Raw genomic sequence first — 15,842 nt, forward strand, 5'->3', positions numbered from 1 at the left:
ATAGGGAGGAAAGTATGAAATGCTCTGGAGAGGGAACAGCTACATTTTGTTTCATTCTGCCTCATTATTATGTTCAGAGCAAAAACTGGCTCAAAATTCACAGAACAGATCTCAAATTCCCTTCTCTATAATTATGGTAAGCACATGCAGGAGGACTTACTTCTAAAAATTCACATTTCTACATTGGCCAGCGGTATTATGAATTGTTCTTTTCCTGAGTTGAGGAGTTTAGATAAAGTTACAGGTGTGCAACTTTTGTGAGAACTGACCTAACTGTGAAGCAAGGTATTGGGGTGCATGTGTATAAATGATTTGATTTGGCAAAGTTTAGCTGATGCAAAGTACACAGATCTCTTCTCTGTTCTCGGTGTAAGATGTATCACATCATGGAGAGAAGGGAATATAACAGAATAATTATGAAAGCTGAATTTTTAAAGCCAGGATTAGAGATTAAAGATTACAGAGATTAATTTTTAAGTCTGTAGTGTTGTGAAGTGTCTGTAGCATTCTTATGCTAACAGTATTCATTTGAAATTACAAAGTTAAAACTATATGCACTGAACACCTAATTACATAGACAATATACCCTGCCTCTCTAGAGACTGAAATTTGTTTTTTAACCTGGTATGCTAAATTAATTACTCAGCAACTTTGGAACCTTCCCAGGAAATGATTGCTTAGATTACATTACGGAAACTCCAACTGCCAGCACCGTCTTTAACATTTAACAGGACTCTGAAACCCTTTCCCAACAAGGTATATTCCACACCATGGCTCAAAATGAATTCTTTGCATTAATAAAGCTAGAAAACAGTGGGGGAGGAGTTGCCTTTCCTTGTCGTTTGCTTATTGCCATTGATGTAAAAATCAAACATAAGATTTTGGAAGATAAAAGTCACTTTACAAAATGCCTGGCTCAAATGAAAACTTCAGCAGTATTAAATTGTTTATATTTATTAACTAAAATTCACTTCACAGCCTCATATTGGGAATGGATTTGGGGTGATATAAACTCCCCTTGAGTTAAAGAGAAACAGAAAAATAGAGAACACTTTAGCATATATGTTGACATCCTTTTTGGACTCGTCTCAATCATTAGAAAATAAGCTTCTAAGAGAAGGACACTGTCTTAATCATATTTGTTCTCTGTTAATGGAAGAAGTGCCTGGTACATGATAAACAATAAACATTGCTTGAACTGAGGAGCATTAATGTTTTCAAGAAGTAATTGCATGGAAATGATGGATGCAACATTTCAATAGAGATATTCAAAATACAACTATCATATAAGCCTCTTTTTAAATGTAATATGATATAGGTTGTGACTTTGACATATTTGGTTTGCAGGATTTCAATTTTAAGACAGTACAATTGGCTAAGGAACATTTTTCACTGCAATTGCTCTCTGTATTTGTCTGTTCCTCACCTCTGCTTAGCATATCCAACACGAATACAAAATCTGTCAAAACTCTTCTGCTCTAGACAGAGAGGGACAGTAAGTTAAATTCTTGTACGTTGTTAAAATTGGTGGGTAGCCCTTCAGTATCAGGGGTACCATAGAGAATGGTGGAGGCTATGGTAAATTGGAGGACAGGTTCAGAATAAAAGGAATGACCACCGCTCATAGACGGCTGATAGCTGCCATGTGAGTATGTGAGCCCAGTGTTGCCAGGCCTCTGAGTTTTTCAAAAGCAGAAAATCTAGTTGTTTTAGGAAACAGCTCTATTTCTAAATGTTGGGAATTCTGAAAAAATATTTGAAACACTGTGCCAGTCAACTTACTTAGGAAATAAATCTGGCCCATGGGGATCTTTAGACCTGTGAACTAGATAGTAATATAAAACACTTTGACCTTTATACGTGCCACGCTCCTTTCATAGCACTTTACGTGCATTCATTCATTTAAACACCACACCCACTAGTGTTATGGACCCATTTTACAAATAAGAAAACTGAACCTAATTTGCCCCAGGTCCCCCATGATGTCAGTAGCAGAACTCTGAATTCAGGGGTAGTCTCGCCCCAGGTGATAATAGTGATTCCTCACTCCTTAACCCCTTCCAGCTCTTACATCCCCTGGTCTTATGCAAATATGAAAGTAGAAAGTATTTTCTTCCCTTCAAAGTCATAACGGAAGAATTCATGGGGGGGAAGTGAGAATAACAACATGTTCTACACGCTGAAATGCAATGTGAAAATACTGTGAGTCCCTTAACCCTGACATACAGAAGAGACTTTCAACCAGCATGTCTGTGTTCAGAGGATAGCATCTGAGTCATGTATGTTTTCTAGAACAAAACAGCAAACTGAACAAACAGCTTCTATTGTATATGCATCACTCAGTTGTCTGCCTACTTTGCTATTCAGGCTGTTATACTTAAAAGATACTAATGCAACTGTGTAAAAACATCCAATCAAGCATTAATCCTTTATTTCAGAAGTTTAAGATCTAGTATTTTGGACTATCATTCAAAGAACTGTGCAGAATAGTGCCTTATGCTAGTTCTCTTTTACTGCCATCATGATTGATCTATTTAATTTAATAAGAGTTTCCCGGGGCAAATCTTACCTGAATGCCCCATTCAGATGCTGCAGGACATAGACCAGTAAATACATCTCTGTGCCAAATAACTTTAAATCTAATAGAATTCTGGATACAACATGAGTTATTATCAACAATCACAACATGTGCTCTTCCCTTCTTTCTGGTATGTGGTTCTTTCTCTTTTATTCTTCAGATTTCAGTTCATATGTCATCTTCTCTGAGAGGCCTCCAGACCACCCAACTTATTGCTCACTCCCTGTTCACACTCTGTTACTCTCTGGTACACCAGCCTGTCTCCTCCAGAGCCATTACTACAGCCTGCAACTGTCATATTTACCTATCTGCATATTGGATTTTTATGGTTTCCTTTCAATAGGATTCTCGAGGAGAGAATCTTAATGGTTTTGTTCATCACTGTATTGCCAACTTCTGAAATACTGTCTCACACAGAATAAGTACCCACATATATGAAAGTTCGAAGAAAAAATAAAACACCCCCATGGGGGAGGCAAAGGTGTCATTCAGAAAAGACACTTCCTCAAGAATAAGCAGTTGGGGTGGCTCAGTGGTTGAGCCTCTGGTTGAGTATCTGCCTTCGGCTCAGGACGTGATCCCGGGATCATGTCTCTCTGGGGCTCCCTGCAAGGATCCTGCTTCTCCCTCTGCCTCTCTCTGTGGCTCTCATGAATAAATAAATATTTTTTTTTAAAAAAGAAGCATTTCGTATGCACCCTGAAGTGAGTCTTGCCATGAATGACTATGTCGAGATTACCTAGAGATTTTTTATATACTCTGATACCTGTTTATCTCTCTTGCAAATGATTACCTAGCCCTATCCCTAGTCTCTGATAGTAAAACACTGAATGCTCAGTCTGAGGCTACTTTCTGAAGCAAAAAGAAACAATCAACTTCTCTCAGTAGCACTTAGATGAACATACTACCTCTCACACAAGGAGTAAGGGATTTTCCAGTACAGATGATGAAACATACAGTTGTTGGATGAAAGATACGTCTAAAGACCCCTAGGAAATGGAATTCACTTGGAACACTTATGTTTCCAAGCCCTGCACTTCACTGAGTAGAGGGGAGGGTAGAGTGTTTCCCTGACTTTCCATTGTTCAGTGCTATTCTGTTACAATTCTGATTCTACACCCCTTGAACTGCCTCCAAGCAGATCACATAAACTAGTTTGGTTCCTCACTCAGTTGGATACTCTAAGTATGTATAGCATAAATAAAAGCTAATCAACACCTTTTCATAAAAAGTGAAAAGAGTTGCTATAGGGCAGGGAAAAAAAAGTGTGCCCTTGCTTAGTGGTGATCGATGCTGTATTTTACAGCAGAGAAAGCATTTCTTAATGTTTGCTGCAATTTGTGAAAGCTTTCACAGTAATTACATATGTATATGTAATCTCTTATTAAAAATACAAGGTGGTCTGGATTTTTCTGAGTGCTAAAGTGATCTTGAGAGTTACAGTAACTTTTTTATTGCATCACTCTTTGGGGGGTAAACAGAAATGAAGGGTAAAGGAACTTTATTATTTGCTTAAGTGATCCACCCTTGGCAGGGAAAGTACCAGAGCTGTTCAAGAATTGTTGCAAATTACAGGCACTGTTCTTTCAAAATGTCAGTTACCAGCATCCTACAAATGGGATCTTGGAGGAAAGGGGAGACATAATATTAAGATTACCTCTCTTTTTACTTAAAGGCAATGTGACCTCAATGCCTTGTGCTCTAAATGTACATAATAAAAAGGAGCATTTCCACTGAGGAAGAAAATAATTTTGTATGTCAACAGCTTCTGCTTTGGGGCTTCAAATGTCAGAACAGGTCTACACATAGAAAGTGAGCTAGAAGGGAAACTAGATTATGTGGAAAAATCAAGAATAGTGATGTTAGGAAAATACATTCTCATAGTATCTGACCCTGCCTAAGTTGACAGAGGGCTGGTTTGGGTTTATGAACACAGGAAAGCTAAATGAAATGATCTGGAAAGAGGCTGTCCCATTGATGACTGCCTTAGAAACACCAAGGAAAAGCATGCCAAAAACATAGTCCAAGGCTACAAAGGCTAGCCTTTCTCCTCAAAAATAAGTATGACTTAGGGACTCAAGAACAACTTTATAGTATCTTATAGAATCAACCTATAACACTAAATGGTGAACACGTAGCGCTGTGTGTATAATGTGTGTGTGTGTGTGTGTGTGTGTGTGTGTGTGTGGACTTGTGCTTCAGAAATGTGGTAGAACCAAAGACTGGATTTTGATGTGATTCAGTTAAAAAGAGAGAAGAATAAGATGAGACTTTTTCCTCATCAATTTTTAGTTTAAGAAAGGAAAGCACTACCTTTACAAAATTATACCACTCAGTGGTATTTTCAATGTACAGCTACAGAAAAATAGGTATCACCAAAAACTGGACTGTTAGGAGAAAGAGGTATATATATATATATATTTGTTCATAACTTCTGGGCATTGTTTCATCTTACATTTCACTATATTTATTATCAAAGTGGCAATACTTTTACTCCTCTTGAGAAGGCAGATATCAGATGAATCAGAAATATCAGAAATATGAGAAAACCATATCTAATGAAGCAAGTAAAATCATGTATGTAAATATTTCTGAAAGCACAGATAAATACTTTAGAAGCTGAATTATTTCTCAAGTTTCTGGAAGACTAATTTATAATACCAATTCCAATCTTCCACTTTCCGTCCACTTCATTATTATTTCTTCTAGACAAAACTTTATTTCCTTTTTTCTAGGTAGAAACATTCATGAGGATACAAGCTCTCAAATTTAACGCTGAGTAATCTTTCTTTTTTTCTTTTTTTCCATAGTACTCAACTAAGAGCTCACTAGGACCTCAGAATCGTGACTGGTCAGGAATTAAGTAAGAAGAGACTGAATTGTGGCCAGGTCTGGTATGACTAAATTAGACTAAACAAATGCCTATTATTGATAACAAGGGGTGGGAGGCTATCTTATATCGTAAGGTAGGGAGCAGTGTTTTGTGTCTTAAAGCAAAGCTGTTGGAAGTGTTAGGGAAACTACGGTCTCGTTTCTGAAGGCAACATAGGCCCTCAGAGCCTGCTTTAAAGATCAGTAAGTTAGTTCCCAAGACCTATATGCTTGTAAGTGTGGGCAAGTGGTAAATGTAAATGTCCCACTTCCCCAGGGCAGTTCATGAAGAATGCTCCTGAAGTGTTTACATTTAGAGTTACACATCTGGAAGTTTTTGTTCAGAGCATGAATTAATAATGTACATATACGAAGCCAGACACACTGAATGAAATCAGGCAACAGCTGATTAGTAACACGTCAAGTAGACCACACACTCTTAATTTTACTGAAGGGCTCCTTCCTGACAAACCCACCACTGCATATACTCTTCTAACTCTCAGGGGGTGGAGATGTGCTGCTGGTTCAAGAATTCTTGGATGTGTTTCCTCACTGAATGTGTACACTGCCCAGGTCAGAATCTGGAGAAATAGTTTACACAATCATCAAAAGAAATCTTGCAATATCTGGTAAATGTACTGCATGGATGTTATGGTGCATATTTACATGGAAAAATGACTTTTTAATTCAGATGAATCACTAAGATTCCTGGAACCCCAGAACACAAGAGTAATAACAATTAAAGTCTCTATTTCTAGATAGACTTTGCTACTTTGGAAAATATCCTGGAAAATATTTATTTGGTTAGAAATATCATCATAGTTTCATTCAGGATTAGAAATAGCTTTTTTTTTCATCGTTTGCTCATTTGAAAAGAATCTATCTTGATTATTATAAAACATATCAGAATCATATCCAGTAACAGATAGATAATGCAATACTGGTAATCTCTTTTCTCCTTTTTTTTTTTTTTTTTTTTTTTTTTTTTTTTAGTGAACAAAAACTAACTGAATGAGTCATGGGGGGGAGATTTTTCTAGGAAAGTATGCAAGCAACAGTTCTTTTTAATACAATGCTTGTGTAATTAAATGTGAGTCAGTAAATGTTATGAAAGTAATAGCAGTTTGTGGCAAATTGTTATTTAGAAAATATGCACCCTTAATAATGAGTTAAACTGAATATTGTCTAACTTTCATAAAAACTAAAGAATGCAAAAAGTGAGGATATAAAACAGTCAAACACAGGGAAAACTTTTGGAATGAGCAATATATTTCCTACTATTAGGCAGTCTGAATATTAGGAATTACCAAAAAGACTAGACTAGGAGCATTTAATTTCACCAAAAACAAATTCTCTGTAGAGCCGTTTAACCTCAAAGCTCCAATAGTAAATGCTTCCTGAAAGACATTTAAAAATAATTTTAAAACTTTAGTAAAGTTCTTAAATTTTAAAAATCCCATAAGACCTAACTGACTTAAAAAAAGTATCATCAATTATATTCTGTGGTTGCAAAGGACATCACTGTCTTAAATTCTGCTTCATTTTCTACTTTGACCTCAGCTCCTTTACTCTGGGGTAAAAAACATTCTCCTCAGTCATTTGCAAGAGTATAATGTTTAATCTGGCTGTATTGATTAATTTTCAACAGGCTATCTATAGTAAGAAAATGAGTGAAAATATGTCTTCTGTCTGTCAAAATAGCAGTGTGAGAAAAGATGTCAAAAGCACACATAAAACTGAAAATATACTTTCATCATAGATTAACAGAGGATTAATCATATATAAAGATTCTAAGCAGCCAATAAGTAACTCAACAGAAAAAAAGATAAGCAATTGACCACAGGTGAAATACAAATGGCCAAAAAATATATGAAAAGCTGTTTATCTTCCAATAAAGAAATAGTACTGAGGCACAGAAATTGAGGCTATGTTTAAAAAAAATGAAAACCTAATCAGTATAAGAGATTAGGAAAATTAATATATATCCTTGCAGTATAATACCAGGAAACTTTTACAAAGACATATATACTATATCTATTTGTTTATACACTGGCCATTTATGCAAGCTCCATAAGGACAGAGAATTTATGTAATTCTGTATGCTTCTGCAGTCCAAACCTAAAAGTGTTAACTGACCAAGACATAACATGGAACCGTGATCAGGTTTCTATAACAATTCTGCAACTTACAATTCTGTCACTAATATATTGGTCAAATTTTATACATCATTTTCTTCCAAGGCAGCTATAAAGACAAAAAGTCTACTATCTTTCAAAAAAATTGTATATAAACAAGTTCAAGAACAACAGCTTGTGCAGAAGAAAATGCATCTTATTTGTATCAAGAGCCATCCTGTGAAGGCCTGGTGGTTATACAACTTTCACAGAAAAGTTGACGATCCCCCTCAGTCCCTTAGATAATCTGTTCCTGATTGCAATGTAGGAGAAGGAAGTTAAAAATGCTTCCCATTCTTCTCTGGCTTCATTCCCGAAGGACAATCTAAAGAGAAAGATACTAATTCCCATTTCAAATCATGTCTGGACGGCATTTAAATGACAAAATTTAAATTTGCAAGAATAAAAAAAAAAAAAAAAAAAAAAAAAAAAACAACATTTACCTAGCTTTCGCCCTGGACTTTTCTAAGTAGGGCACATTTTGAACTGGGATGATTTTTCCAAACACAGAAATTTACTATTATTGAAGTAGATTTCTTCATTTTATATCTTATGAATCAAGATATCTTGACTTCTCAATTTTATTTAACCTAGAACATGTTCTGGCTATGTTTTCATTAGCTTCCTTTGTTAGAGTTATTTTAACAAGACCATCTAAAAATGGACACTAATACTGGTATTTGCAATTTATAGTCTCATGAAGAAAAGTAACAATATGTCAATTCTCAATTTGCCAGAAGTATGGAAATGAGGAAAACTAAATATTAACAAGTCAATTGGTCAGAACAAGTTATCATAATAAAAGCACCACTGTATACTGTGCTTTAACACTTGATCTAAATGCCTTTCCTCCATATCCAGGCTATCAGTTGCTTAAGATAAATAAAGACCGATTTTGGAGGGGGGCTTAATAAAATGCCTAGGAAGGAAATTTTTGAATTTTCTAAATATAATTTCTTCTGGGACTGAGACCTTGATATATCCACTTGCATACCATCCTTTAAAAAAATAACTAAATAGACTGTGATAATACATTAAGGATTAAAAGCTCCCTTCTTGGGATCCCTGCGTGGCACAGCGGTTTAGCGCCTGCCTTTGGCCCAGGGCGCGATTCTGGAGACCTGGGATCGAGTCCCACATCGGGCTCCCGGTGCATGGAGCCTGCTTCTCCCTCTGCCTGTGTCTCTGCCTCTCTCTCTCTCTCTCTGTGTGACTATCATTAAAAAATTAAAAAAAAATAATAAAAGCTCCCTTCTTAAAAAAAGTTATATTCATCTTCAGGCAGTCCTTGATGTATGCCTTACCATGCCAACTAAAACGTGTGTGTGTGTGTGTGTGTGTGTTTTGGGATGGTGGCCTCCTTTGCATGGCTCTGTGGTACCTGGCTTCAGGATACAATTCCAGTATGCATGCATTTCAGTTAACACGCTACTGGGTAAAGTGTGTGTGGACTGTGTCCTGTTCCGTTCTCAACCTGTCTTTCCAGTTTCATAGACTCAATAGGTTGGATTCTGAGCTAAATTCTGACCTGATTGTTCTCATGGAGTCAATACCAATAATTGCCTGACGTCAACCTGCTGGTTTGTAAAAAGATGGTGAAGCGTATCCCTATTGTCAGGTAGAGTCAGTACCTACCTCGAAGCCAGGACTCACAGGAGACTGAAGCATGAAGTTGTAAGAGCAAAAAGCAGGCAAAGATGCAGAACAAAGGGGGGAAAAAGACAAGAAAATGGTGTTATTTGAAGAAAGCAATGCATGTTATCAATAATGTTTTATATAGATGCCTTTTCCAATAAAATGAGACACTGATCAGCCTTCATTGCCACGGAGACATCCAAGTTAGAAACTACTTGTTAACATTTAAATGGAACCACAGACACTAAGTCAAGATTGCAGAAACACAGTTTACAGTTGTGAGTTGGTAGAGGTAAAAGAAAAAAAAAAAAATTTTATATATATATATATACACACACACACACACACACACACACACACTTGTTACAGTGTCAATGATGAAAGACAGCTCTTTCACCTTGTTGAAAATAAATTATAGTCAGAATGAAGCATTTTTGACCTTTACATGAAAGATTAGATTTTCTTCACAATAATTCAACCTCTCAATGGGAAAAGAATGAAAAAGGTCATCAAAGTAATCAAATGTTACACAGTTGGTATCTGCCTGCAGGCAAGAATAAGCCGATGAAAAATTAGTATCAGTCAGTGGTTTACAAACCTGGGAAGTCCAACAGTGGCTTATAGTTTTAATGAGAGAACTACAATGCATTCTCTGCTCATTTTAGAGTCTTTGTTGCATATCATTGTTTTCTGTCTGATTTCATTCAAGGGTTGGAGTATAATTTAAAAGTAGAAAGGCTATTCTGAAAAATTGTTTTCAGAGGAGTATCAATGAAAAATGTAAGAAACTACTTGGTTAAGTAGACAATACATATCCCATATTTACACTGAATATGTTCATTTCATCCCGAATCAAAACCAAAATACAAAGGACTCTTTTTCTTAACGAAAATGCATGTCTGGGGATCCCTGGGTAGCTCAGCTGTTTAGCGCCTGCCTTCAGCCCAGGGTGTGATCCTGGAGTCCCAGGATCGAGTCCCGCATCGGGCTCCCTGCATGGAGCTTGCTTCTTCCTCTGCCTGTCTCCGTCTCTGTCTGTCTGTCGGTCTCTCTCTCTCATGAATGAATGAATGAATGAATGAATAAATAAATAAATGAATAATTTTAAAAAACGCATGTCCATTGTTCTCTGAACCCCCATATCCTATTCTGCAATATTCAATCTACAATCTACTACCTTGGGAAGTAGGGTACATTTAGAATGAGGTTCTGCCAAAGTTAACTGCTACCCAATAATACCTGCTACAATTATGGATTGACATGAAGCATATGCAGAAGTCAGGGTACCTAACTGCTCATTTGAATGGATTCAAACAGACTTTTAAGAATGCTGGGGGGAAGACCTTCCTTTGTCTTAAAGTCCTTCTACGTGGACTTAGAAGCAAATTGACAGGAGACAGAATAATAGGAGAAAATCAAATGTAATACGTGTGCCTCTAGACACAAAATTCCAAAGACAATGAGGCAACATGAAGCTTATATAAGCTAAGGAAAGTAGGGTCTGAGGATTTGAAAGGGAAGAAGGTTATTACCAAGAAGGTGACGGGAGAGGGGAGATGTTGGGAAAAACAAGTTTGTCCTATTATGCTGTTCTTTAGGTAAAGGGGAGTCTCTATTAATAGCTTTCTTCCTGTTATAGGCTCTCTTTTCCAATGTAAGGGTAGGCAGTTATGGAGGAGGCAGAGAGCTTTTCCTGCATCTGCTGGGTTTTGATTGCTTTTAACTTGAGAAAATATGCTGAAATGGCCCATCTTGGGGCAGCCTGCCCTGGGGCCCCTACAAGGTAAAATAATAACCCTGTTCATGTGTTACTTTTATGGAACATTTTCATAGATTTCAGAGATGGCAAAGCTTTCTCTTTGGGAGTGGAAATCAATCAAGTCTCTCAACTTCCAAAATAGGCATTATTCTTATCCTCATCAGCATACCTGATACGATTTCCCTGCCATTTGTAAGCCATGAATACCTTTACTCCAGGCTCTCATGAGCATTCAGTTTTGGCTGAGTGCTATTCAGCTCATGATATTTGAAGATGATCTAAGCTACATATGTTCACTTATTTCTCTAAGATACCATTTCTCAAAGTGCATTTTCCCCCATAGGATATCCTTAGGTTTTATGAGAAAAAGGGGTTCCATATTTGAGTCAGTATAGGAACACTGATTTCATTATTCCAAGACTTCCAAGGCCCATAATTATGCTTAATATATATTATGATGTCCAATACATGGATGGACGGAGAAGCACTTCTCAATATTACCTGACCAGGAAATTTTTTTTGCAGGATATTTGATGGGACCATTACTTCCAAGAAAAAAACAGGGAAGAACACAAAGCTCTTTCTACTTTGCTATCAACTTAGAATCACCAGAAATGTATCTTGATAAAGATAAAGAGAACCATCTATTCCTTTAATAGTTGGCTATAATATTATGCTATAGTTTTGCTTTTATTTTTGTTTTCCCCTTGAAAGAAGATCATCTGAATTATGCTTTTTCATCTGTAGTGAAAACAACTGTAGAAAACAATGGTATTATGCAAATTACATGCATATTAGGATGATGTGACACATTGCTTTTCATTTAGTGGCCAGAATTTGTTTCCAATTATTAAATAATATAATTCCTATAATCCCATTTTCAATAACTGATAGGAATTTCAAAACTAAGTTTAATTATTAATTATTCTGATTAATATTAATATTTTATTATTTCCTACATGACCTGTGATGAAGAAACCTAATAACTTTATAACTATTTATTTCTAAGCTTTTAGCTATTACAAATAAAGATACAAATATGCTTATAACAATACTATTCACATTGGGACCCCCTCAAAATGAAGACTCAGATATAAATCTAACCAAACATGTATAAGATCTATATGAGGAAAATTATAAAATTCTAATCAAAGAAATAAAATAAAAACTAAATAATAGAGAAACATTCCATGTTCATGGATGGGAAAATTTAATATTGTGAAGATATCAGTTCTTCTCAACTTGATCTATAGATTCAATGCAATCTCAATCAAAATCCTAGCAAGTTATTTTATGGACAGCAACAAACTGACTTTAAAGTTTAGGAGGAGGGGATCCCTGAGTGGCGCAGCGGTTTGGCGCCTGCCTTTGGCCCAGGGCGCGATCCTGGAGACCCGGGATTGAATCCCACATTGGGCTCCCGGTGCATGGAGCCTGCTTCTCCCTCTGCCTGTGTCTCTGCCTCTCTCTCTCTGTGTGTGTGTGACTATCATAAATAAATAATAATAAAAAAATTTAAAAAAAAAGTTTAGGAGGAAAGGAAAAAGATCTAGAATACCCAACAAAATATATTAATATAATATTAAAGAGGAAGAACATAACTGGAGAACTGATGCTACCAGACTTTAAGACTTACTATACAGCTACAATAATCAAGACAGTGTGGTACTGATGAAAGAAGGGACAAATAGATCAATGGATCAGATAAGTGAGCTCCAAAATAGACCTTCATAAATAGAGTCAACTGATGTGTAACAAAGAAATGAAGGCAATAGGATGAATATTACTAAGTAAAAGAACACAATTTGGAAAGGGTACATACTGTATGATTCCAACTATATGATATTCTAAAAAAGGCAAAGGTATGGAGTCAGTAAAAGCAACCCTGGTTAGCAGGAATTGGGTGAAAGGGAAGAGAGAACAGGTGACGCACAGAGGATTTTTAGGGCAGGGAAAATACTTTATATGCTACCATAATGATGGATACCTAATTATGCATTTGCCCAAACATAAAGAATGTACAACAAGACACTAAAATGAGACTTTGGGTGATTATGATGTGTCAGTGTAGACTCATAAGTATTAACAAAAGTACCACTCCAGGAAGTGATATTGATAATGGAGGAGACAATGCACATACCGGGGGGGCAGATGGCATATGGGAAATCCCTGTACCTTCCTTTCAATTTTGCTGAAAACCTAAAAAATGAAGTCTAAAAAAATTAAAAAGCAAGAAACAAAAAATATGCTTGTGTGTATCTTTGTAGATGTGTCTATAAACACTTCTATTGAATATAAACCTAGCAGAACTGTGGAGTGGCATAACATGCATATGTCCAGCTTTAGAAGATAAATGCCAACCATTTGTCCAAAGTTGTTGAACCAATCTATATTCACAGTAATAGTATATGTGAGTTCCAGTTGCTCAGTATCTTCATTAATACTTGTTATTATCAGGGTTTATTCAGTGTTAGACATTCTGGTGTAGAGATATTTCACTTTAGACTACTTAATAACTAATGACATAAAAGTACATTTTGATGTTTATTGGCTGTACTCTTTTATAAAGTGCTGTTTAAGTATTTATGCCTGTGTCTTAAACGGGGTTGTCTGTCTTCTAAATTTCTGTGGGTGTTCTTTATACTTTCTGGATATGAGTCTTTTATAAGATACATATGTTGAAAATATCTTTTCCCATTTGGTGACTTGCAGAAAACAATTACTTAAGTTTAATGATGGTATTTTTTTGCTGAAAACAATTACTTAAGTTTAATGATGTCCAATTTATCACTCTTTTCCTTTTGAAATCAGTGATTTGAGTCCTATTTAGAAAAGTTTTTCCAACTTCGATTTCTTGTAGATATCCTTCTATGTTATCTTCAAGGAGCTCCCAATCTGTCTTGAAATAATCTTGTATATGGTGTAAGGTAGGGTCAAGATTCATGTTTTTCATATAGATATCCAATTGGTCCCAGAAATGTGTGTTGAAAAGACCATCCTTTTGTCACAGAAGCAATATCCTTGACAGAAATCAGTTGGCTTATACATATGTACACGTATTTTCTAGGCTCTTCATTCTATTTGACTGGTTTATTGTTCTACTCATGCATAATATCACCTTGTTTTTTAAAAATTTAAATCTTGTGCAATACTACGTTGTCTTAACTGTGGCTTTATAACACATTTGAAAATTCTCCAGCGTGGCTCTACCTCAGGGGTTCTCAACCTCAGTATGACCAACATTTGAGGCCAGATACTTCTTCATTATGGGGCCTGTTCTGTGCATTGACCTCTATGTGATTTCCTTCCTTCTGAGACATTGGTCCCTCAAATCTTGATTGCTTTAGTTGTTCTTGGGTACCTTCAAATATTACTTTATTCTGTTTTCTTTTGTTACATTTTATTCAGCTTTTATAATTGTCCCCTGTAGGACAGTTTATCAGATATAAGCATCTTCAGAGTTTTGAAAGAGATTGCTAACTTTTGCCTAAGACTAAGTCTTGCATAACATGGTTTCAATTGGTTTTGACTTTTCCCAAATTCCACAAGAACATTTGTAAATAAAAATAAAAATAAAAAGATGAAAAATAAATAAATAAAAAGATGAGGAAAGCATAGAGAAATGATAGGATCATTTAATCCTGACTTGTGCAATTTTCTTAAAAGTCTATAAAATTGATATAGTCTTAAGTATAATTATATATAATGATAGAATATATTAATGTATCCTACTTAAAAACCTATTGAGTTTTTCTCATTTCCTTCTAATATTGGTGATGGTTTATGAAAAGGTATACACCCCTGCTGAGCTGTTATGCTATATATACATTGACTGCATTTTGGGTCTTAAAAGATGGACTACCTCATGGTTGTTAAAATGAATACAGTTTACTGCCAAAATTGAAGACAGATAAATCCGGTCATATGATCTATGTTGTTATACTTTTTTTCTATTTTAGCAGCAATATGGAAATCTGAGATTCAGTTTATGTGCTGAAAATGAATAAATTAATAGAATTACCAGTGTCTTCATATGTATGTGAAATGGGGATTTTATAGTCAAAATAAGTCATCAAGGGGGGAGGGGCAAGACAGTGGAAGAGTAGGGTCCCCAAGTCACCTGTCCCCACCAAATTACCTAGATAACCTTCAAATCATCCTGAAAATCTACGAATTCGGCCTGAGATTTAAAGAGAGAACAGCTGTAATGCTACAGTGAGTAGAGTTCACGCTGCTATCAGGTAGGAAGACCTGGAAAAAGAAATAAAGAAACAAAGGCCTCCAAGGGGGGGGCCCCCGCGAGGAGCCGGGCTGAGGCCGGGGCGAGTGTCCCCAGGACAGGAGAGCCCCGTCCCGGAGACGCAGGAGCTGCACCAACCTTCCCGGGCGGAAAGGGGCTCGCGGGGAGGTGGAGCAGGACCCAGGAGGGCGGGGATGCCCTCGGGCTCCCGGGGACACTAACAGACACCTGCGCCCCGGAGATGCGCCGAGCTCCCTAAGGGCTGCAACGCGCACGGCGGGACCCGGAGCAGCTCGGGGGGGCTCGGTGGGGCTCGGGGGCGGCTCCGCGGAGGGGGCTGTGGGGCGGGAGCAGCTCGGGGGGCTCGGGGGCGGCTCCGCGGAGGGGGCTGCAGGGCGGGAGCGCGAATCCACCAGCGCAGGCTCCGGACCACTGGGCGGCGGGACACAGCCCGGGATCCGGCCTCCCCCGGGACAGGCAGAGGCCGGGAGGGCCCAGGACAGCAAGGACGCTCCTGCCCCAGCTGAGCAGATCAGCGGCCCCGCCCCGAGCCTCCAGGCCCTGCAGAGGAGAGCTCCGGAGCTA

At 37.3% G+C, this 15,842-nt stretch overlaps 1 protein-coding gene across 5 annotated transcripts in view; it reads right to left on the reverse strand.

Annotated features, from left to right (window-relative positions):
• Positions 1-15,842, reverse strand: part of PRKD1 (protein kinase D1) — a 329,820-nt gene that overhangs the window by 61,004 nt on the left and 252,974 nt on the right. For 4 of the 5 annotated variants that reach the window (XM_072838103.1, XM_072838107.1, XM_072838105.1 and 1 more), the window contains one exon: positions 9,259-9,282. The exons of the other annotated variant lie outside the window; for it this stretch is intronic. In XM_072838103.1, the coding sequence (XP_072694204.1) occupies positions 9,259-9,282 (24 nt within the window). The remainder of the gene's footprint in view (positions 1-9,258; positions 9,283-15,842) is intronic. 5 annotated transcript variants of the gene reach the window in all.

This window comes from Canis lupus, chromosome 9 (assembly GCF_048164855.1).
Source record: "Canis lupus baileyi chromosome 9, mCanLup2.hap1, whole genome shotgun sequence".
NCBI lineage: Eukaryota > Metazoa > Chordata > Mammalia > Carnivora > Canidae > Canis > Canis lupus.